General features: G+C 41.3%; 1 protein-coding gene across 2 annotated transcripts in view; it reads right to left on the minus strand.

Annotated features, from left to right (window-relative positions):
- LOC121284089 (serine/threonine-protein kinase 24) overlaps positions 1-22,397 on the minus strand; it is a 39,887-nt gene that overhangs the window by 8,195 nt on the left and 9,295 nt on the right. For both annotated transcript variants that reach the window (XM_041199156.1, XM_041199154.1), the window contains exons 3-10: positions 15,364-15,594; positions 9,966-10,022; positions 8,482-8,590; positions 8,245-8,402; positions 5,437-5,622; positions 2,766-2,911; positions 1,156-1,282; positions 51-119 (exon numbers count right to left, since the gene is read on the minus strand). In XM_041199156.1, the coding sequence (XP_041055090.1) occupies positions 51-119; positions 1,156-1,282; positions 2,766-2,911; positions 5,437-5,622; positions 8,245-8,402; positions 8,482-8,590; positions 9,966-10,022; positions 15,364-15,594 (1,083 nt within the window). The remainder of the gene's footprint in view (positions 1-50; positions 120-1,155; positions 1,283-2,765; positions 2,912-5,436; positions 5,623-8,244; positions 8,403-8,481; positions 8,591-9,965; positions 10,023-15,363; positions 15,595-22,397) is intronic.

Consider the following 22,397-nt stretch of genomic DNA (forward strand, 5'->3'; position numbering starts at 1 on the left):
TACATCTCCAGCTCCCCACCCCGCACCCAAATAAATGGCTTTTTGCATACCTCAGTAAATAACGGAGAAATAATTGTCGGTAAACACTGAGACAGCGTGTGCTTTGGGGTGTCTTCTACCTATGGAAGTTGAGAGTTAGAAGTTAATCTCCTTAGAATTGACAGTCTACAACTCTGCTTCAATGAAACAGAATAGTGGTTAAGGTGGAAACAAATTTGCACACTGAAGCACAAAAGGGTCATATATTTCTCTGCAAACCTCCATGGTAATGGGTGATATAGACTATTAGAGGGTGTCCAGTTAACATATTTGCATAAAACCAAGATACTGCGGATGCGGGAAATCTGAAACAAAAACAGAAAATGGAGAAACTCAGCAGGTCTGACAGCGTCCATGGAGAGGAAAACAGGGTTAAAGTTTCGAGTCCCCTATGACTCTTCTTCAGAGCTAAAGATAGTAACATATTTGCATCTTCTATTTCCTGATACTGCTACTTTCAACAGCGACACTGGGTGCTTTCTTCATCCAGAAGCCAGACAACTGCTTGAAGTGACTGAAACTTCTTCAGCAATAATTACACAGAATTTTTTTTAACCAGCACAGAAGCAGGGCATTTGGTCCAACAGGTCGATACCTGGTGTTTATGCTCCACACCCACCTCAATTCCACTCACCAAACAAATCTTCCTCTGCCCCTCACGTTTATCTTACTTCCCCTTAAATATATCAGTGTGATTCTCCTCATCCATTCCATGTGAGTGAGTGAGTTCCAAATTCTAACCATCTCTCTGTTAAGAAAATCTCTCCTGAACCCATTAGATTTAATATTAACTATTTTATATTTTGACCTCTAGTTTAGTCCTCTATCCAATCAGGCACTTCCATAATTTCAAAGACTTCTATCGGGTCACCTCTCAGTCTTTTTTCCCCACTTGTTCAATCTTGCATGAGTTGATTTGCTAATACTAGATGAGATTTCCTGGGACCTGCTGACAATTACAGGATTACATTGTAAAGAATCTCAATGTTGGCTAAGCTACTGAAGACAAAATGTTGCAGTTCACCTCACTCTCTAACCAGCAAATTAAGAGTTGGGTGAAGACAATTTTTTAAAAAATCACAAGTCAAACTTAAAAGATGGAAACATTAGTTGTACCTGATCCCTCTCGATAAGATCCTCAGGCTGTGCAGCTCCATTTTGCAACTTGATTGGATCTTTCTCTTTGATTGTGAAGATCCAGTCACTTGTGTCATTTCCTCCTGACGCTTGTCTGTCACTTTCCCTAATATTATTAAAGAAAACATTATTGCTTCATCTATTCTGTAAAAAAAAAAGTCTTCTTGGAAACTCATTACACCAGAAACAAATGAACATCATTTTGGCATCAATTTCAGTTGGTAGCACACTCGCCTCTGAATCACAAGGCTCCATGTTCAAGCCCCATTCCAGGGCCTGAGCACAAAAATCAGGTGCAGCACTGAGGGAGCATAGCATTGTCAGAAGTGCCGTCTTTTGGATGAGATGTTAAACTGAGGCCCAATCTGCCTTCTGGGGGTAATATAAAAGATCCCAGGGCACTATTTCGAAAAGGAGCAGGGGAGTTGTCCCCAGTGATCTGCCTAATATTTATCCCTCAATCAACATCACAAAATAACAGATTATCTGGTCATTATTGCATTGATGTGTGTGGGAGTTTGCTGAGCACAAATTGGCTGCCGTGTTTCCTACATTACAACAGTAACTACACTTCAAAAAATGCTTCATTGGCTGTAAAGCGCTTTGAGACATCCAGTGATCATGAAAGGCGCTATATGAATGCAAGTCTTTCTTTCTCTTTTGCTAGGTCACAAACAAGGGAAGCAACAACTTTCATTTATATAGCCCCTTTAACATGGTTTAACATTCTAAGGTGAAGGGGTTTCACAGGAGTTACCTATGAAACGCACACAAGGAGATATTAAGACAGGGGTTGGTCAAAGAGATAGGTTTCACGGAGTGTCTTAAAGGGAGTGAGGTAGAAGGCAGCAATTCCAGGAGGTTACGGCCTAGACAGTTGAAGGTTGTGGAAGAGGTTTGAATTAGAGGCATGCAGTGATCTCAGTATTTTTTCCCCACCATTCATACAGGTGTCACTAGGAAGGGCAGCATTTAGTGGCCATTCCTAACTGCCCTTGAGACAACTGACTGGCTTGCTAGGCCCTGCAATTTTCTTTCCCTTTCAAGTGTCTATTCCAATTCTCTTTTGAATGTTACTACTGAATTTTCTCCCAACACTCTTTCAGGCAGTGTATTCCAGATAACACCAACTTGCTGCGTAAGTTTTGTTTTCTTCAAAATAGCCACTTAAGGTATCACCTTAACACTGTGTCCTCTGGTTACTGACCCACCTGCCAGTGGAGCCAGTCTCTCCTTATTTACCCTATCAAAACCACCCAAGATTCTGAACATCTCTATTAAGTCCCCTCTTCATCTACATGTGGATTGTTGAGGTGCATAGCATGGATATATTTAAGGGGCAGCTGGATAAGGAAGAATGGAATATAAGGATACATTGATAGGGCGAGATGTAGTAGTGGGGAGAGGGGAGGGGAAGGCTCACGTGAAGCATAAACACCATCATGGACCAGATGGCCTATCTCTGTGTTGTAAATCCTAAGTAAATCTAAGTATGTTGCATTTTTAATCAATACAATTGAGCATGTTTTATTGGAAGCAACTGAGCCTTTAGGAGAAACTGGATGAATGCACAGTACAGGAACACTCACGAGTCAGATTCGTCTGAGCTGGAATGATCATGGTTCTGCTCTGCCTTCCACCTCTTGTACCGGTCAATTAGCTCCGTCAAGTAAGAAGTCTTCTTGGAATTTCGTATTATGAATTTATGCTTCAGCAATTCTTTTGCTGTAGGTCTCTTAAGAAAATAAACAAAACATATTAGCTATTCCTTCTTAAACAGCAAAGTGAAACCTACTTATCACTTATCATCATGGAAGCAAAAACATCTCTGTGCAGTGGGTGCTTGGGATGATGATCTTCATAAAACTTGGAGCACTTCTTGCCTGACATAACTACCTTTAGAGACAACGAGCACGTGCGCACCGTTATTATACCCAGCCATGACTTCAAACATCACAAGTTGTACTTCAAAAGTACTTGATCGTTTGGCACCCCATCCACAAACATTCACTCCCTCCACCACTGATGAACAGTGGCAGCAGTGTGTACCATCTACAAAATGTACTGCAGAAACTCACCAGGGTTCCTAAGACAGCATCTTCCAAATCCTCAACCACTACTATCTAGGACAAGGGGCAGCAAACACATGGGAACACCACCACCTGGAAGTTCCTCTCCAAGCTACACACCATCCTGACTTGGAAATGTATTGCCATTCCTTCACTGTCGCTGGGTCAAAATACTGGAACTCCATACCTAACAGCACTGTGGGTGTACTTACATGGACTGCAGCGGTTCATGAAGGCAGCTCACCACCACCTTCTCAAGGGCAATTATGGGTGAGCAATATATGCTGGCCTAGCCAGTGTTGCCCACTGGCAATGAATGAATTTTTTAAAAACTGCCATAACAGTGAGTGCACTTCAAAAGTACTTGATCATTTGTAAAGCCCTTTGGGACGTTTGAAAGAGACAATTTAAATGCGAGTTTGTTCTTTCTTTCCTTTTGTTCACTAATGCCTTGAGGTTTCTATTCATAACTTAAGTGGTTATTTAGGCCCAGAAAACTGTTAAATGTAGCCATCCAAGTCAAAACGTGTGCCATCTGAAAATGTTCATAGTGCCGTCGCAGTTATCAAAAACAGTCACAGTCTCTAATCAGACATTTAAGATCTAGATTTTGTTTTCTTATTGTCCCAGAAATGGCATATGGGTGACAAGACTAGCACCTGCAGGAACCAGACAAATGGTCCATCCCAGGGGTGTGTCTTAGTCCCAGCCCTGTTCAACTTTCACACTAATGACTTACCCTACACAACATCCCGGAAGTTTATCTATGCAGATGACATCTGTTGTGGCATACAGGCTCAGACTTTCCTTGAGCTGACTAAGCAATGATATTGCAAAGCTGGCAGACTACTGCAAGACCTGGTGTCTACAACTGAGTACCAGTAAAATAGTCTCTAGCACATTCCATCTTCACAATGCCAGCGCTAGGAGGGAACTGGATATCACCCTGGATGGACAGAGACTGAAGCATTGTCCCCTCCCTCTTTACTTAGGCGTCACCCTTGACAGAGGCCTCACGTAGACAGCGCCTTATCAAGACTCAAGAAAAAATTAAAACCTGCAACAACCTTCTCAGTAAACTGGCCGATACATCATGGGGATCACAGGCCAAGGCTCTAAGGACGTCTGTGTGTGCCATCATATACTCAACTGCAGAATACTGCGCGCTCCTGTATGGTACCAATCTGCCCACTACAAACTTATTGATGTGCAACTCAACAATGCGCATTATCACAGATACCCTTCAACCAACTCCCAGTCCTGAGCAACACTGCCACCCCCGCCCCCCCCCCCCCCCAGACCAGGAGGGTAACTGCAACAGGCAAGCTACTGGAGAAGGTCCTTTCCAGTCCAAGCCTGCCCTTATTCAATGACCTCCTCAACCCACCAGCAGTCCACCTTCCCTCACGCCACCCCATATGGTTAAACCCACCATGCCGAGGAGTTACAGCTGAGAACCTATGGCAGGAGGACAGGCAGGAGAGAACATCCACCAGGAACCATTCTCTCATCATGGACCCCACTCCTCGTCCACCTGGCTTTGATCTCCCATGGTGACAGTCGGCCCTTTTAAACCATTTCTGGATTGGCCAAGGCCTCTGCGCAGCAACTCAGCATCAATGGGGTCGCCAAGACCATTCAGGCTGCAGCTGTGGTGCAGTCCAAACAATGACTCACATTGTCAGGCATGACTGCTGACTAAACTTGAAGGCGGGATTAAAGAACTCCATCTAGCCACTGACAAGGCTAATGCTTGGCTCCGTCACCATACACATGCTAAACAAATATGCATCGAAACTTTTTGGATTAAAAACTGATTGAATGCTAGTCTGTGCAATATACTTCAAACAACTTAGCATCTGTTCCCTGCTCAGGGGCTCAATAGGATCACAACAGCTGGGTTGGTCACGAAAGGTCATTGATCTGAAACATTACCGCTATTTCTCACCACAGATGCTGCCTGACCTACTGCATTTTTCCAGCATTTTTAAGATTTTAATTTGCTGGATTGGTGACGTGTTTGAATCAGGTTATCCTGGGACACTCTGAAGGCCAGGAAGAAAGAACTTTTAGAGATTTTGGGTGGTTAGGAAAAAATAATTAATTTAATTTAGAATTACAGCCAGGGTTCTCATACATAGTCCCTGCCCGCACTTTTTTTGGCAAGACCTTTAGATTTTAAGCCACTTACAAAACTTGGTTCTTTGTTCAAGCATGCTTCTACAAATTCTTTAAGGGGTTTACTGTAGTTTCCCTCCAATGTCGGTGCATTGTTCTTCGGAATAAGGAATAAAACTTTCATCGGATGTAGCTCAGAATGTGGCGGCTCTCCTTTTGTAAGCTCTATTGCAGTTATTCCCAAAGACCAGATATCAGCCTATGAAACGGAATATAAAAAAGGCAAATTATTTTGACATCATTTCGAAAGATTTGTTTCTCGAGTACCTTCGATTTCCTTAGGTGCTAATCAATTAATTCAGCGTGCATCACGGATTAAATACAGGGTCTTCTGACAAAAGACTCAGTACCACTATACAGCACGTCAGTACCACATTAACTGAGCCAATGACACCGTACGCTATTTTACCACCAGGTTACACACTCATTTTTGCTGTCAGCATTTGAAGGTATAGGAAAATAGGTGAACAGAAAACAGTAGTCAAAATATAAAACTGAAATACTTCAAATCTTTCATATTCATGTGCCAATAAATGTGGGGTTAATTTAAACCACAGGATCTGTGCACTCCAGTGAGAGAAACATTTTGGTCCATGCTGGTGTTTATACTCAACGCAAGCTTCTTCCCACCCTACTTCTACTCTAGCCTACTTCTATTCCTTTCACAGAATGATGCAGCCCAGGAGGAAACTAATTGGCCCATTGTGCCTGTGCCAACTCTTGGGAAAAGCTATCCTATTAATCCCATTCCCCTCCTCTTTCCCCATAGCCCTGTAAAAGCCCTTTAAGTATTAATCTAATTCTCTTTTGAAACTTACTACGGAATCTGCTTGTACCACCCTTTCAGGCAGCGCATTTTATATTTGCTTCGTGGAGGAAAAAAAATACTCACGTCACCTTCAGTTGTTTGCCAATAATCTTAAATCTGTGTCCTCTGGTCTTGTCCCTTCTGCCACTGGAAACAGTTTCTCCTTATTTACTCTAGCAAATCTAAAACACTCTATTAAGACTCCTCTGAACCTTCTTTGCTCTAAGGAGAATAATCTGAGTTTCTCCAGTCTTGTCGCAGAACTGAAGATCCCCAATGCTGGTACCATTCTAGTTAATCTCTTCTGCACCCTCTCCAAAGTCTTGACATCCTTCCTAAAGTGCAGCGCTCAGAGTTGAACACAGTACTCCAACTGGGACACAATCAGTGAATTATAAAACTTTTGCATATTTCTCCCTCATCTGTTTATCTAGCCTCTCCTTAAATGCATCTATGCTATTCAACTCAATGGCTTTACGTGGTAGCATGCTTCAGTCAATCCATATAATCTGGCCATGAGTTGTTATAGCTGACAAGAAGTGTCAGGGTTCAAGCAAAAAACTGCAGATGCTGGAAATCCAAAACAAAAACAAAAATAAAAATACCTGGAAAAACTCAGCAGGTCTGACAGCATCTGCGGAGAGGAACACAGTTAACGTTTCCAGTCCGTATGACTCTTCATTAGAACTAAGGAAAATTAGAAGAGAGGAGAAATATAAGCTGGTTTAAGGGGTGGGTGGGACAAGTAGAGCTGGATAGAGGAGATAGATGGAGATTGCCAAAAGAAGTCATAGACAAAAGGACAAAGAGGTGTTGACGGTGGTGATATTAGCTAAGAAATGTGCTAATAGGTGACATTAAGGGTAGAAAGCAGGAGGAGCAAGGTACAGATAGCCCTAGTGGGGGTGGGGTGGGGTGAAGGGATCGAAATAGGCTAAAAGGTAGAGATAAAACAATGGATGGGAATACATTTAAAAATAATGGAAATAGGTGGGAAAAGAAAAATCTATATAAATTATTGGAAAAAATTATCACCACTGTCAACACCTCTTTGTCCTTTTGTCTCTGACTTCTTTTGGCAATCTCCAGCTATCACTGTCCCTCTATCCAGCTCAACTTGTCCCACCCCACCTTAAAACAGCTTATATTTCACCTCTCTTCTATTTTTCCTTAGTTCTGATGGAGAGTCATACGGACTCAAAATGTTAACTGTGTTCCTCTCCGCAGATGCTGTCAGACCTGCTGAGTTTTTCCAGGTATTTTTATTTAAGTGTCAGGGTTCTCCTAAAATAACAACTTTCATTTATATAGCAGCTTCAACAGAGTAAAACACCCCAAGGTGCTGCACAGGTGCTTTAGTTTGATACCAAGCCACATACGGAGGTATTGGGACAGCTGACCAAAAGCTAGGTCAAAATGATAGGTTTTAAGGTGCATGTTAAAGGAGAAGAGAGAGGTAGAGAAGTGGAGAGGTTTAGGGATGGAATTCCAGAGCTTTGGCCTCAGGCAGCTGAAAGAACAGGTGGAGCCAAGAAAATCAGGAATGTGTCAGAGGCCAGAATTGGAGGAGTGCAGAGATCTGAGGAGGGCTTGTAGGGCTAGAGGAGATTACCGAGATAGGGAGGGGCAAAGCCATGGAGAGCTTTGGAAACAAAGATGAGAATTTTAAAATTGAGGTGATGTTAAAACCGGAACCGATGTAAACCAGTGAGCAGAGGGGGTGATGGGCGAATGGGGCTTGCTGGAAGTTAGAATAAGTGCAGCAGGTTTTTGGATGAGTTGGCACTTACAGAGGCCGGAAGGTTGGAGCCTTAAGAGGAGCATAAAGAAATAGTGGAATCTAGAGGTTACAGGGGCACGGTTGAGAATTCCAACAGTAGATGCACTGGAGCACGGCAAGAAATCAGGCATTGTTACATGCACAACATCTGCAAACTCTGCCTTCTCAAAAGGGATATATTCTTCCACGTGTTGGTCCGTGGTTCATCCTGGAGAAATGGTAGCAATCCGTACCTTTGAATCATACGCCGACTGTTTGATAACTTCTGGTGCCATCCAGAAAGGAGTGCCCACAAAAGTGTTTCTCTTTATTTGTGTGTCTGTCAGCTGCCCAGCAACACCAAAATCTGCCAGTTTAACTTCGCCTTGCTCCGACAGTAAGACATTGGCAGCTAGAAAAAGGCGATACAAAGATTAGTGAGAGGCTTGAACACAATTACTTGGTTTAAAAATACACGTGCAATTTCTCACCTTTGATATCTCTGTGGATTTTCTTTTCTGAGTGCAAATATTCGAGGCCTTTTAAAATTTCCCTTAGTATTGTTGCAATCTGGTATTCATCCAGAGAACCGGGTTCTAACTAAAAGAAAATCAAATTTTTAAGGACCCGGTAAAATATTTCATGAAAACAAGAGGCCATTCAGCCCCTCGATCCTGGTCCACCGTTCCACTAGCTCATAGCTGATATGTACCATAACACCATCTCCGAGCTCTTAATAACCATGCTTAATAAAAATCTATCAGTCAGTTTTGCCATTTCCAACTGAACCTCAGGCTCAGCTGTTTTTATTGGGGGGGGGGGGGGGGGGGGGGGGGGGGGGGGGGGGGTGTTGCAGCTTTCCGCTCCCCTTTTTGTGACCAAGTGCTTCCTGACATTGCTCATGAACGGCCTGGCTCTAATTTTAAAATGGTGCCACCTTTTCCTGGACTCCTCTAACCCTGTCAGAGGAAGTAGTTTCTATCTACTCTTTAACACTCAACTAGATCACCCCTTAATCCTCCATACTCGAGGGAATATAAGTCTAGTCTATGCAACCTGCCCTCAAAATTGAACCCTTTTAGCACCGGTATTATTTTGGTGAATCGCCTCCAAAGGCAATACAATCTCCTGAAGTAGAGGGTCGAAATCTTGGTGCAGTACTTTTAAATGAACTTCCTTCCACCTTAGTTCATCTCACCATGTCAACATAACCTTTCAATCCCCTCTCTCCCACATATTCATCCATCTTCCCCTTGCATCTGTATTTTACAAATCTGTCCATTTATTTGACATGACAAGACAAAGTCGACAATTTATATGACACTTAAGAATTTTCTGGTGTGGCAGACACAATTTCGGAGTAGTCACAAGAATTGCTTAAAGAGAAAGAATTTCAGCATTGCAGTTAGCTCTCTAGATTATCTTAGCACTTCCTTTCGCTGATTTCACAATTTCAATATCAGCCAGTCTTGTAATGACTTTAGGAGCATTTCAGGTTTTTGACACTATCAAGCCAGCACTATAAAAAGGACTGCACATTTTCCATGCATTATGGAGGGAAAGAAAGTTTTGAGCTTTTCTGCTTCAAATTTAAATACCATCAATGCATTTTCTGGAATCTACATTTCTGACAATGTTACAAAATTCACTTTTCAGCTGCACTGCAGAAAATTGGTTTAGAAAACTGCAATTGAAAATTAAACTAATATTAAGTAATTTCAGTGTCTCCAGTATTGCAAGTTCATCTACCTGCACTGGGCAGCTGGCATTCCTCATTTTATTGTCAATGAAACCTATAACCCAATGTTTCTTCCATTTCTTAAAACTGTAGCTCCTACAAGACCTACTCTGGACAAAGTCACGAAAGAAATTTCTCCACATTATGTCAGACAATGCTTAAATTTCTATTTTGAAAAAAAAAGATGCAACTTCCCAATGAATTTTCCACAGCAAAATTTTAAAATAATGTACTTACCAGATCTAAAGCAGAACCACCACCGAGATACTCCATTATAATCCATAATTTTGTATCCTGCACATCAGATGAACAGTTATCAAAAAACTGCTTACAGAGTTAACCACAACATATTAACAAGCAATGTGAAAGTCTGGCCTAATGCACATTCCCCATTTCCTTCATTCCACCATTGGTGGCTGTGCCATTAACTGCCTAGGCTCTAAGCTTTACATTCCTTCCTAAACCTCTCCACCCCTCTCTCCTCAAGACGAGACCTTAAAATCTACTTCTTTATCCAAGCTTAAGGTCACCTGTCCTAATACCTCTTTAGGTGGCTGAATGACAATTTTTTATGCTCCTTGTGGGGCCTGATGCAAGTTGTTTCTGAAAGTTGCACACAATGAACACATTACAAACCACAAAGCCTTATGTTCCTATTAGCTAACTTTCCTTAACAAATCTCAAGGACTCTTACATTTTTATAAAGGAAACAAATCAAAAGAAGGTTGAAAAGGTTGATGCAAAAAAACTTATTACAGCAGGATCAAACTAGAACATTAATGGGAAACTGTATTAGCACTTCAGCATAGAGGAAGACTGCAAGGTTATGGCTTATTAAATTGAAAATATACTGGGGTTGCTGCAACTTCTATGAAGTACTTCATGAATTAAAATCCTCTTATGAAGAAAGGCTGAGCAGGTTAGGCCTATCCCTACTGGTGTTTAAAAGAATGAGAGGCGATTTTATTGAAACATATATTTATTTATTAAGCACAATATCTTCTACAGGTGCATTTAGTCAAATGCGATATCTGCCAGATGTCACATGAGCAGACTTTAAAGCAAAAAGCCCCAAAATTAACAATGAGATTTGTTTAGCTTTACTCTAACAGAACAAGCATGAGGGTTCTTACTGTCCTAAGCACTTTGCAGCATGCTAAGGACAAGAAAGGCACTATGTAAATGCAAGTTCAGAGAGTCTGGACAAAACCCTGGAACTGACTAAATTAGCTTCCAGTGATTTATGTTATACAAACTAGAACATTTTAGTAAAAGTAGAATGGCAGGGTATTGTTCTATGCCTTTTCAGTGGTAGAATGACTATACAACACAAAACCACAGTATACCATTCCTTTCATAACCAAACATGTTATAGCAAAATGAAGACTTAGAGGAATGTTCATCCGTACTATTAATCATAGGCTGAACTAAACTCTCAATTAGCTTGGATGCTGTAATAAGACAAATGAAGAGACTGGAGAAAGGTATTTCCTAATCACTTTTATCTATCCTTATTGATACTGTCTGTTGAATTACTCACTACAGAGCAGCAACAAGACAGTGACATCATATCAACTTGAATATAGGATCACTGCCATTCACCAAGAGCTTCCATTTGCATCGCACCTTTAACACAGAAGATTCATAACTTTGTGACCTATCTTACATAGCACTGTGGCTTAGACAACTTATTTGTTACAGGCTGAAAATACAACAACTACTGATATAGCACCTTTAACGTGATGAAACATCCCAAGGTGCTTCACAGGAGCATTACAAAACAAGTATGGCACTGAGTCACATAAGGAGGTATTAGCTCAGATGGCCAAATGCTTTGTCAAAGAGGAATGTTTTATGAAGTATCTTTGACAGGGGAAGTGAGGTACAGAAGCAGAGAAGTTTAGGAAGGGAATTCCAGAGCTTAGGGCCTAAGCAACTGAAGACATGGCCACCTACGCTGCAGTCATAATAACTGGGGATGCACAAGAGACCAAAGTTAGAGAGGCAGATATCTCCCAAGGGTTACGGCGTTGGAGGAAATTATACAACAGGGAGGGGCAAGGCCATGGAGGGATTTAAATACCGGTATTTTAAAATCAAGACGTTGCTCAACTAACAGTCAGGGGTGATAGGGGAACAGGGTTTGTCGCGAATTAAGATACAGGCAGGGGTTTGGATAACCTCAAGTTTACAGAGGATGAAATACCATTCCATTTCAGAGTGAAGCAGAACTCAGAACTGCTGCATATCGATAAAAACCCATAGTGAAAAGAAGAAGTTGCAATAATATAACTAACGTTTTTCGTGATTTCAGGGCATTGCAAAGTGCTTTATAGCCAAAGTGGTGCTTTTGAAGTGTAATCACTGTTATAATGTAGGCTGCTGGAATCATAGAACTGAAATATAATAATTGGTGAAGCTGAGAGAATTTGTCAATAATTACTGATATTACAGTTTGCAGATTCCAAATGTTAGGTACTTTAGCCCTTCGCTTCACAAACCGTGGGTCCAAAGCAGCAATGACACCCGTGAAGCTTAGATTGCGTTACGACATGTGCAAGAGGGGGGCGGGGAGTGAAGTTGAGGTGGAAGATCGGTCAAAATCATATTGAATGGCACAGCAGGCTCAAGGGGCTGTAGTTTACTCCTGTTCCAATGTATCTCATGATGAGTGTAGTGAGTTGGATTTCATCTCACTCATCAGCACGTCATTTTTTGTGTCGCAATTTGCTGTAGCATGAGTTGATAATGACATAGCGAGAACAATAGATTGGCTGGGACCTCATCAACAACATGACTAATAGTCTATGAAAAGTCACAGATCTGAAAAGTCAGCTCTTGTTTCACTCTCCACAGATGCTGCCAGGCCTGTTGAGTATTTCCAGCATTTACTGTTTCTATTTTTAATCCAACAGTTTATCTCCTTAGCCAATGAGTTTTAAAGATAGAGGAACAAAAAAGACGGGGAAGGATGTAGAGTAGATTACACTCAAATTGGTTACAAAAAGAGAATAAAGAGAGGAAAAGAAAGATTGGACGATGTCAGCAGAGAAACAAAGTAAATTTTTTTTTTAAATTTTAAACGTCTCGGAACAATTTACTACTTGTGGGAGCAAGATGTCCGTTTCAACTGTTCTCTCTCTGGGCCAGAGAGATTGAGTTTCAAGTCAGGTTCCTAAATCACATCATTAGCAAGGTCCTTTTAATTTGAAATTAATTTGAATTAAAATTCAAATGCATCAAAGAAAAGAGGGTAAAAACTAAGATCTCTTAGCTTGAAGCTCATCCCCCTTGGGTTCACCACCATTAGTCAAGCACTCAGTTGAAATAATGTGCTTTACATCCTAGACTGTACCAAACAGATTATTCCAAGTTTAAGGCCATTGCATAATTCTGGTGACAGGTAATAATGTGGTTTAGTGACTCGAGCCATTCTCTTATGGTCCTTACATCGCCAGACATTTTGTTGAATCTAACTGTCGTGTAACACTATTTTGTTAACGTATGATGCATCAACAGTCAAGCAGGGAATTGATGTAGAAAAATAAACCCAGAGAAATCTATTGTATGAATCTGCATCTAGAAATTATTCATGTTCTACTGGCTAATCTTGTAACAATTTTTTCTTGTTTTGACAGACATGTTAGCCATGGCAGCGACAAGACTTGTAACGCACGGCACAATCCACCCATTTCATAACGTACAATGGAAAGGTTCATGGCAAGAGTTTTTTTCTCATTTTTACAAGGCTCATAGTAAAACGCTCAGGGTATCTCCTCCTTGTCACAAACTGTTAAGGTTTCTTCGCACTAAAAATGGCGGGCAGCTTGAACTCGCAATTACTTTTTCAGTGATTTCCAGATTGTTGACCATACCACATTCAATTTCTTTAAAATTTCTCAGTTTGGGAGAACCTATCCAAACAAAATACCAATCATACCGTGGGCACTGTCCGGCTTCCCAAAACTGCTACAGTTGTGGCACAGTGGCTAGTATTCTTGCCTCCAAATCACATGGCTGTGGCTTCAAGTCCCAATCATAAAATGAGCACAGAAATCCAAGCTGATACTCCCAGTGCCAGTGCTGAAGGAGTGCTGCGCTGTTAGAAGCACCATCTTTCGAATAGGATGCCAAACCAAGGCAATGATCAGTGCCTCAATGGACACTTTGGAGAATACTAAGAGATGCACAGAGGTAAGCTGAAGGCTTATCCAAGAGGCAGTCAACCTTGGGATGGCAATAGGAGAATAGGAAGCTGAAAACCCTGTAGAAAAGAGAGGCCAGAAACCAACTCAGCAGGGAACAGCAGCAGAGAGGGATGGGCTGTAAGCTGATCGAGTTACTTTAAAATTGAAACAACTGGGCAGCAGATCAGAGACACAGCAGCTGAGTCTTAGTATAGTCCAGTGCAGATGCCAGAAGCATAGCTTTGATGCTGAGAAAAATCCAGAAATTTGGAAGCTAAATTTGAAAAAAAAAGATCCAGAGTTTCTTGTGAAAAGCAGAAATTAGGCATGGACTGGGGATGGCAGGAGTGGTTTATACTGGCAGTGAGGCTAAAGTGCACCCACTATTAGAACCAGAAGAACTTAAACAACAGAAGAAAGGAGACTGAGGCAGGAGGGAGAAAGGGTGACAGTAGAAGGGCAAGGATAGAGGTACATAGTAAAGGGCTCTCTTGGGAGCTGACCGCATAGTAGTCACCTTAAATGGCATCTTGAGCAGGATACCAAGGCTTGGTTCAGGCCTGTGCAAGTGGGAGCGGTGGTGGGGAAACGTCTGTAACAATCAGCCCCTCCAATAGATAGCTTTAGAAAGAGGGAGAGAGACTGAGGTAAGAGACTTAAGGTGTACCATTAATTTTCTGGAATCCTATAACAGGGGTGCCCATACTTTCGGATCAGAGAGCTGGATCAATCCTATGATGTAACTAGCAAGTGGGCAGAGTCTGATTAAGGGTGCTTTTACGCACAACTTATTTATTCAGCAGAAAATGGTTGCCCCAACTTTAAACATTAAAAGGACTGTAACAAAAAGCTCTACAGTGCTCATGTGTCACATGTAGGACAGTTCAAAATCTAACAAATTAAGGTTTTTTTTTCTCCTTTGCCATGTATTCCCAATCTATTTGGAATTATTTTTCTCGCAGGTGCTTTATCATTCCCTTAATTCCCATCTTTACCCCTGCAGTAACTGGAACCAAAAGCACATCGCGACCCAATCTCACCTAATGTCCAATGGGCAGCCTGTAAACTCTGACCCGGCAGCACGTGGATGGAAAGAAGCAGTTGCAATTCCTGCAGTTCCCCTTTCAATAACAATTATAGTCTTGTCTGGAATTCAGACTGCCACACTTCTCTGACCTCTCTTACCCTAGCATTTGTAAATCAATCTTGGTAGCATGATATTAGCAACACCAGGAGAATTAAATGTCAATCTTAACTGTGCTCCAGTGAATTAAGACTATAGAAAAATCAGTGTTCTCTCACTTCATCTCAAAATGGATTTGGACTAAACCCATATTGAAAACACACCTAACATTTAATATAATACTTTACTGACGTCCAACTACCATAAGTTTATTCTACCTCAATATATACCATTCCCCAAAAACAAGTAAAATGATAAGCTTCACCTTCAGATAGGATCCATAGTATTTTGTAACATATGGACTATCACATTGACTTAGGACCGTTATTTCCTGCTGAATATCTTCAATTTCATCTTCAGCTTCTTCAAGATCAATATTTTTTATGGCCACAATTTTCTGAGTCCTGTTGTCTATTCCTTTGAAAACTTCACCAAAAGAGCCCTTTCCGATCTTCTCCAACTTTGTAAATAGTTCTTCTGGATCTGCTTTCAAACTCTAAGAAAAAAAATGAAAAGAAATGTTAGAACTCAGAAACTTGTGCTAAACTTCAGAAAAAAATTTGCATTTCTATAGCGTCTTTCATGACCTCAGGATGCCCCAAATCACTTTAAAGCCAATTCAGTACCTTTGAAGTATTCACTGTTGTAACAGGAAACATGGCAGTCAATTTGTACTCAGCAAGCTCCCACAAACAGCATAGTGATAATGACCAGATAATCTGCTTTTAATGATGCTGGTTAAGGGATAAAAATTGGCCTGACACCAGGGAGAACTCCTTTGCTCTTCTTCATGGGCTTTTTTTTACCTGAGAGAACAGATAGGGCTTCAATACACTGTCTCATCCAAAAGTCAGCACCTCCAACAGTGCAGCGCTCTCTCAGTACTGCCTGAATTTTGTGCTCAGGTCTCCAGGGTGGAATTTGAAACCACAACCTTCTGACTCAGAGGCAAGAACATTTTTATGAATATAGAAATACAGGTCCATACATCAGCTTCTCACCGTTAATTGATATAGCTTATTGGCATTGACAGGTTTTTATTTTTCCAGAATACATTTATAAAAATAAAATAGATTAAGGTTACTTAAATCACTGCAGATTAAGTGAAATTGAAAAATAACTTTTGTGAAGGGGGAATGCTTGCAGTAATTAGAAATTTACTGCCATAAATAATTTTTAAAATGTCATTAAAGGATCAAATTTGCACTTGAAGATAAGGAACCAGACATTTTACATTTACGAGATATATAAAGAAAAGCATGCACATTAAGCATATTCTCTCACAACAGGACAAAAATGGTCCTGTATATTACACATGGTTATAAACCCCCAACTCGAAACAGATTGTGTTTAGAATTTAGAATCTGATTATTAGTACATCTTTCTGCTTCTTGGAATGAAATGAATGTCAGTGATGCTGTGATTCAGTGGGTAGCACTCTCACCTCAGTCAGAAAGCTTTGGGTTCAAGTCCCACTCCAGATATCTGAGCACTTCTAGTTTAGTACCGAGACAGTGCTGCACTGTCAGAGGCACCATCTTTCGGATGAGATATTAAACCAAGGCCATGTGGACGTAAAAGATCCCATGACACTATTCAAAGAAGAGCAGGAGAGCTCTCCTTGGTGTTCTCGGGAATATTTATCCATCAACCAACATCACTAAAAGAAAGATATCTGGTCATTATTGCTTGGCTATTTGTGGGAGTTTGCTGTGCATAAAACCAATTGGCTGCTGCATTTCCAATAATACAACAGTGAGTACATTTCATAAGAACTGCATTGACTGCAAATCACTCTGGAACGTCCTAAGGCATGATATAAACACAAGTTCTTTGCAAGGTAATAGTCAGGGATCAGGAGGAGGTGTGTATTTCAGGTAATGCTCTATTAACCCTGATCAATACATATTCATTCTAGAAAAGCTACCTCTTCATTGATTAGCAGCGTTGATTAACAGCAATTAAATCATTATGGCCTCTATGCTTCCTAGCTGGCCTCCCATCTTCCATAAACGTGAGCTCATTCAAAATACCATTGCCCATATCCTAGCGTGCACCAAGTCCTGTTCCCCCATTACCCCAGCACTTGCTGACCTACAATGGCTCCTGGTCTGGGAACACCTGGATTTTGAAATTCTCATCCTTGTTTTTAGATCCCTCCCTGGCCTCGTTCCTCCCAATCTCTGTAACCTCCTACAACTCTACAATCCGAGATCTCTGCAACCTGGTGCATCACTGAATTTCCTTGTTCTATCACTGGCCATTATGCTTTCAGCTGCCAAGGTCCTTAGCTCTGGAACTTTTCTCCCTCGGCCCCTCTGCCCCTTCAAGATTCTGCTTAAAGCCCAGGTCTTTTGGCTGCCTGAAATAATATCTCCTTATGTGACTCAGTGTCACATTTTGTTTGACAACACTCCTGTGAAGGACCTTTATTATGCTGAAATGCTATATTAGTTGCTGATGGTGTATGCTCTCCAAATTGTGCATTGAGCGAGGAGGCAGTGTCTCCTGATAACACTTTGCCTGTTGAAACCCCAATTCCTTCCTAATCACGTTTCCGTGCATGCCTCACTCACAGTCACGTAATCAGCATGCAATAATGACAAATCAATTATTTTTTAAATTATACCAATTAATGATTTTGAATGAGAAGGCTTTCAGCTAGTGGTGCTGAGTGCTATGCAAGAGAAGAGCACAAAAAAAACAGAATATCAAAATGTCTCTCAGCCAATAGCCTGTACAAGTGTCAACAATGCTTGAAGAGCAGAATTTCAGCAGATGGTTCATTATATTGGAAGTAGTATTGTCGCTTGGATTACAGTAAAGTGGATGTGGCATTTTTCTGTGTTCACTTGAGCTGTAAGGCACTCTGCTATACAATTATCAGGTCTGCCCTTCTAAACATGGGCATAATCTGGCTTGTTTATTGAACTACAGTGATTGTACTAGGAAAATATGAAAGCTGGGCTTTAAAGTACGACTTCTCTTAAAACATATTGGTACCAATACTCTAAACAAGCTTTGTGACAAAATAGGAAATTTCAGGCCTGATTTGTCTATAAATATATTACGTACCACTTACAGCACAGAAACAGGCCCAATCTGTCTATAATGATATTTAGGCTTCATGTGAGTGTCCCTCCACTCCTCTTCATCTCACCCTGTCAGCATATCTACTACTTTCTCCTTCGTGAACTTATCCGATTTTCCTTTAAAGTCATCTACCCAATTTGTCTCAACCACTATTTCCGTAGTGAGTTCCACATTCTAATCATTCTCTGAGTATAGAGATTTCTCGTGAATTCCCCATCGGAGTTATTAATGAGTACCCTATATTTACCCACTTTAACCTTTGCTCAGTCAATGAACTGAGATGATCTTCCTGCTGCACTCAGTTCAATGACACAGGACAGCAGACAGTCCTATTTTTAATCCTATTTTACGTCCCCATGAATATTATTGTGTGAAATAATCAGAATCGCAACTGCTCAACATTGATTAACAGCAATCAAATCATAATTGCCTCTCCTTATGCTGTGTGTCAGTGGGTATTCAGTGGCTGGCAGAAAAACCCAGTGATGAATTCTAATCACATCAAAAACTCAAAAAGATGCCTAGAAAGTTTCAGACTTAGGCCAATAGAAGCTTGGTGTAGAGATTTGCGCTGCAAAAGCCATACAGTAATAGGTGATGACAAGCTCAGCTCTATGTGGAAACATAGAATGGCTACAGCACAGGAGACCACCACTTGGCCAGAGGTGTCTATGCTAGCTCCCTGCAAGAACAATCCAACTAGTCCCATTCTCGCCTCCTTTTTCCTGTAGCCCTGCAATTGTTTTATTTTCAAGAATTTATCCAATTCCTGTTCAAAAGCCACAATTGAATCTGCCTGCACGTTCTCAAGCAGTGCATTCCAGATCCTAATCACCCACAACATAAAAGGGTTTTTCCTTATGTCTCTGTTTGTTCTTTTGCCACTCACCTTTAATTGGTATCCTATGGCTCTTGATCCTTCCACCAATGAAAAATCTTTCCCTATCTACTCTGTCCAGGCCCCTCACAAGTTTGAACATCTCTATCAAATCACTTCTCAACCTTCTCTTCTCTAAGGAGAACAGCCCCAGCTTTTCCAATCTGTCCTCAAAACTGAAGTTATTCATTTCTGGAACCATACATAGATACACAGACACTGCACCAGACTATAAATGCATCACTTTCTGTACATTTCTGAGATATTTGTGATCTCCACAGTTGCTGCTTGGAGCTCACTGCTCTTGTAGCTGCGACAGGGAGGATTTGTTCAATGCTGAATTGCTGGGAAAGTGCTAGCACTCTTACTGAGGTGCTCCATGGTAACTGCAAATGCGAAGACTGAACGCGCAATATAAATCAAGTAGGCGTCAAGCTCAAATGTTTTAAAAATACCTTCCTCTGTCTGCAATACATTGCTCTACCATAGAACTGCATTTCATGGGAACACACTAATCTTTAAATAGTCTGCCTACCTTTTGAAGTTTCACCACAATTCAGTGTTGAGGCTTTAGCACAATCATGCAAAAACTATCAAAGTTGCAACTGTTTGCTGAGTGAATACCCAAAATTGGAAAACGCCCATTGCATTGGACAATCCGGTGTACTTTATTAAAAAATCTAATACAGGTACAATGTCTCAAATCCGGCTATCCAAAAATCGGACATTTTTTAAAGCTGCCACGCATGAATTTTAATCATTGAGCAAAATAACACCAGGTTGTCAGGCTAGATGCTGCATTGGCACATGGTGCGCCAACTAATTATCAGCTTTGCAGCTCTGTCTTTTCCCACTCTGAGTGACTGTTGAGCCAACCCAAATTGCCCGACTCACCGAACAGCCCAACCCAAAAACTGGCAAGTTCTGAAATCCAGCACGGACTCAGTCCCAAGGTTGGTGGCTTTGAGACACTATATATACCTATATAGATGATGTTCTATATTTTAGATGCAATTGGTTAAATTTTGCAAACTTCATTGGATATCCAATATTCAAAGGATCTTCTCCAGTCCAACAACAATACACCACAGAGTTTAATCTTAATTTTACAAGCACAACCATAAAATTGCAACAGGAACCTTGGTTTCAATAGCAAATTAATCTCAACATCTACAAATGACACAAGCAGCACTAAAAAGGAACCCAAAAACTAAGTTGATTTTATTTAGGGAGCTACCCCCAACCCAAGAGCTTCTACACATTGATGTAAATGTACATTTTCCCCTGGTGTGACTACCAGTGACCCAGATAATTCACTTAAGTAAAAAAAATCAGGTTGGAATTTTAATATCACCCAAGGATATCAAATTGGAGAGTCTGAAGAGGCGATTTAGTAGAATGGTATCAGGGGATGAGGGACTTCAGCTACTTGGAAAGACTGGGCACATTCTCCTTAGAGCAGAGAAAGCTAATGGGAAATTTAACAGAGGTGTTCAAAATCATCAAGGGTTTTCATAGAGTAAATAAGAAACAACCATTTCTTTCGGCATAATGGTTAGTAACCAGAGGACACAGATTTAAGATAATTGGCAAAACAACCAGAGGGGAGATGTGAATTTTTACACAGGGAAATATGTTTTGGCTATGCACTGAATGGGCAGTGGAAACAGATTCAATAGGAACTTTCAAAAGGGAATTGGATTAATACTTGGAAAAGAAAAATCTGGAGGACTATGGGGAAAGAGCAGGGCAGTGGGACTAACAGGATAGATCTTTCAAAGAGTCGGCATAAGCACAAGGGACCGAAAGGTCTCCCTCTGTTTTATACAATCCCATACAGATACCAATGTCGAGATCATGTTCGCTCAATATGCTGGTAGACACAGATCATCCCTGCAGTGGCAACTGGGGGCTCTACTTAATGTCTTTCTCCTTCCCTCTCAGGATAGTAACTAATTTATCTTACTTAGCAGAAAGTAACCCTTCACAAAGTAATTTCATCCTTTTTCCCCCCCATCCCTGCTGTCACCGAATTTCACAGGCACTACTCTTTCCCCTTTGTTCATAAAACAACACACAACTTCCCCCTTCATATGCAAAGGCTACTTGCTAGCTCTCTCATTTTGCACCCTCAATAAACTGGAGTTCATCCACAACTCTGCTACCCGTATCTGACGTGCACCAACTTCCATTCAGCCCTCATCCCTGTGCTTGCTGGCCTACACTGGCTCCTCTTTGAATAGTGCCTTGATTTTAAAATTCTCATCATGACTTCAAATCCCTCCATGGTCTCAGCCCTCCCCCATCTCTGTAACCTCCTCCCAGCCTTAAGCCCTCTGAGATATCTGCGCTTCTCCAATCCTGGCCTCCTACACCTCCCTTATTTTAATAACCCCACCATTGACGGTGGCACTTCCAGCTGCCTGGGCTCTAAGCTCTGGAATTCCATTCCTAAACCTCTCCACCCCTCTCTCCCCATTTTCTGAGGGATTATTCTGAACATATCCCACTGATGGGAATTCCGTAGTGCTGAGTTTCATTCTTGCAGAAAGCAGGGTAAGGGGTTAATTATGGAGGGGAGTGGGACAGGGTGAGCTTTTGGGAGATGGGAAATGAAACAATGAGTTATCCAGAAATTGCATCAAAAAATACAGCCAGTTGCACCAACAATCTGGCAAAAAATAACATTAATCACACACACACCTATAGCCAAAATTTAATAAACAATAATAAAGGCATAGTTGGAGATTGTTTTCTGCTCCTATTCCTAGCAGACATTCACTTGCAGCAAAATCAAATCAGTATTTTCAAATTCTGTTCCCAATAACTCACACCTCTAGTGCACATTTCACACCTGACACATCCCAAGGTGCTTCAGGTGGTAGATACACCACCAACAATTTGCATTCATACAACACCTTTAGCATGGTGAAACAATACAAGGTGCTTCGCAGAAGCATTGTCAAACAAAATTGGTCATGGAGCCATGGAAAGAGATGTTAGGCCAGATAACACAAGCTTGGTTAAAGAGTTAGGTTTTAAAGAGCATCTCAAAGGAGGAGAGAAGAAGAGAGTCAGAAATTTTTAAAGAGAGGATTCCAGAGCTGACTGCTGAGACAGCTGAAGGTACAGCTTCTACTGATAGGGCAAAGAAACTCAGGGTTGCTCAAGAGACCAGATTGGAAGAGCACTGAGATCACCAGGCAGCAGAAAAGTTCGGGGAGGTGTTCAATGGCCTAGAGGACAGGGTAGGTTTTTGAGAACGCTCTTGAAGCTCCTGGAGAAGGGTAGTAAGGTGGCAGCAGTTGAGGGAGAGTGGTCCAGAGCAC

The sequence above is a fragment of the Carcharodon carcharias genome, chromosome 11 (genome assembly GCF_017639515.1).
Source record: "Carcharodon carcharias isolate sCarCar2 chromosome 11, sCarCar2.pri, whole genome shotgun sequence".
Classification (NCBI taxonomy): domain Eukaryota; kingdom Metazoa; phylum Chordata; class Chondrichthyes; order Lamniformes; family Lamnidae; genus Carcharodon; species Carcharodon carcharias.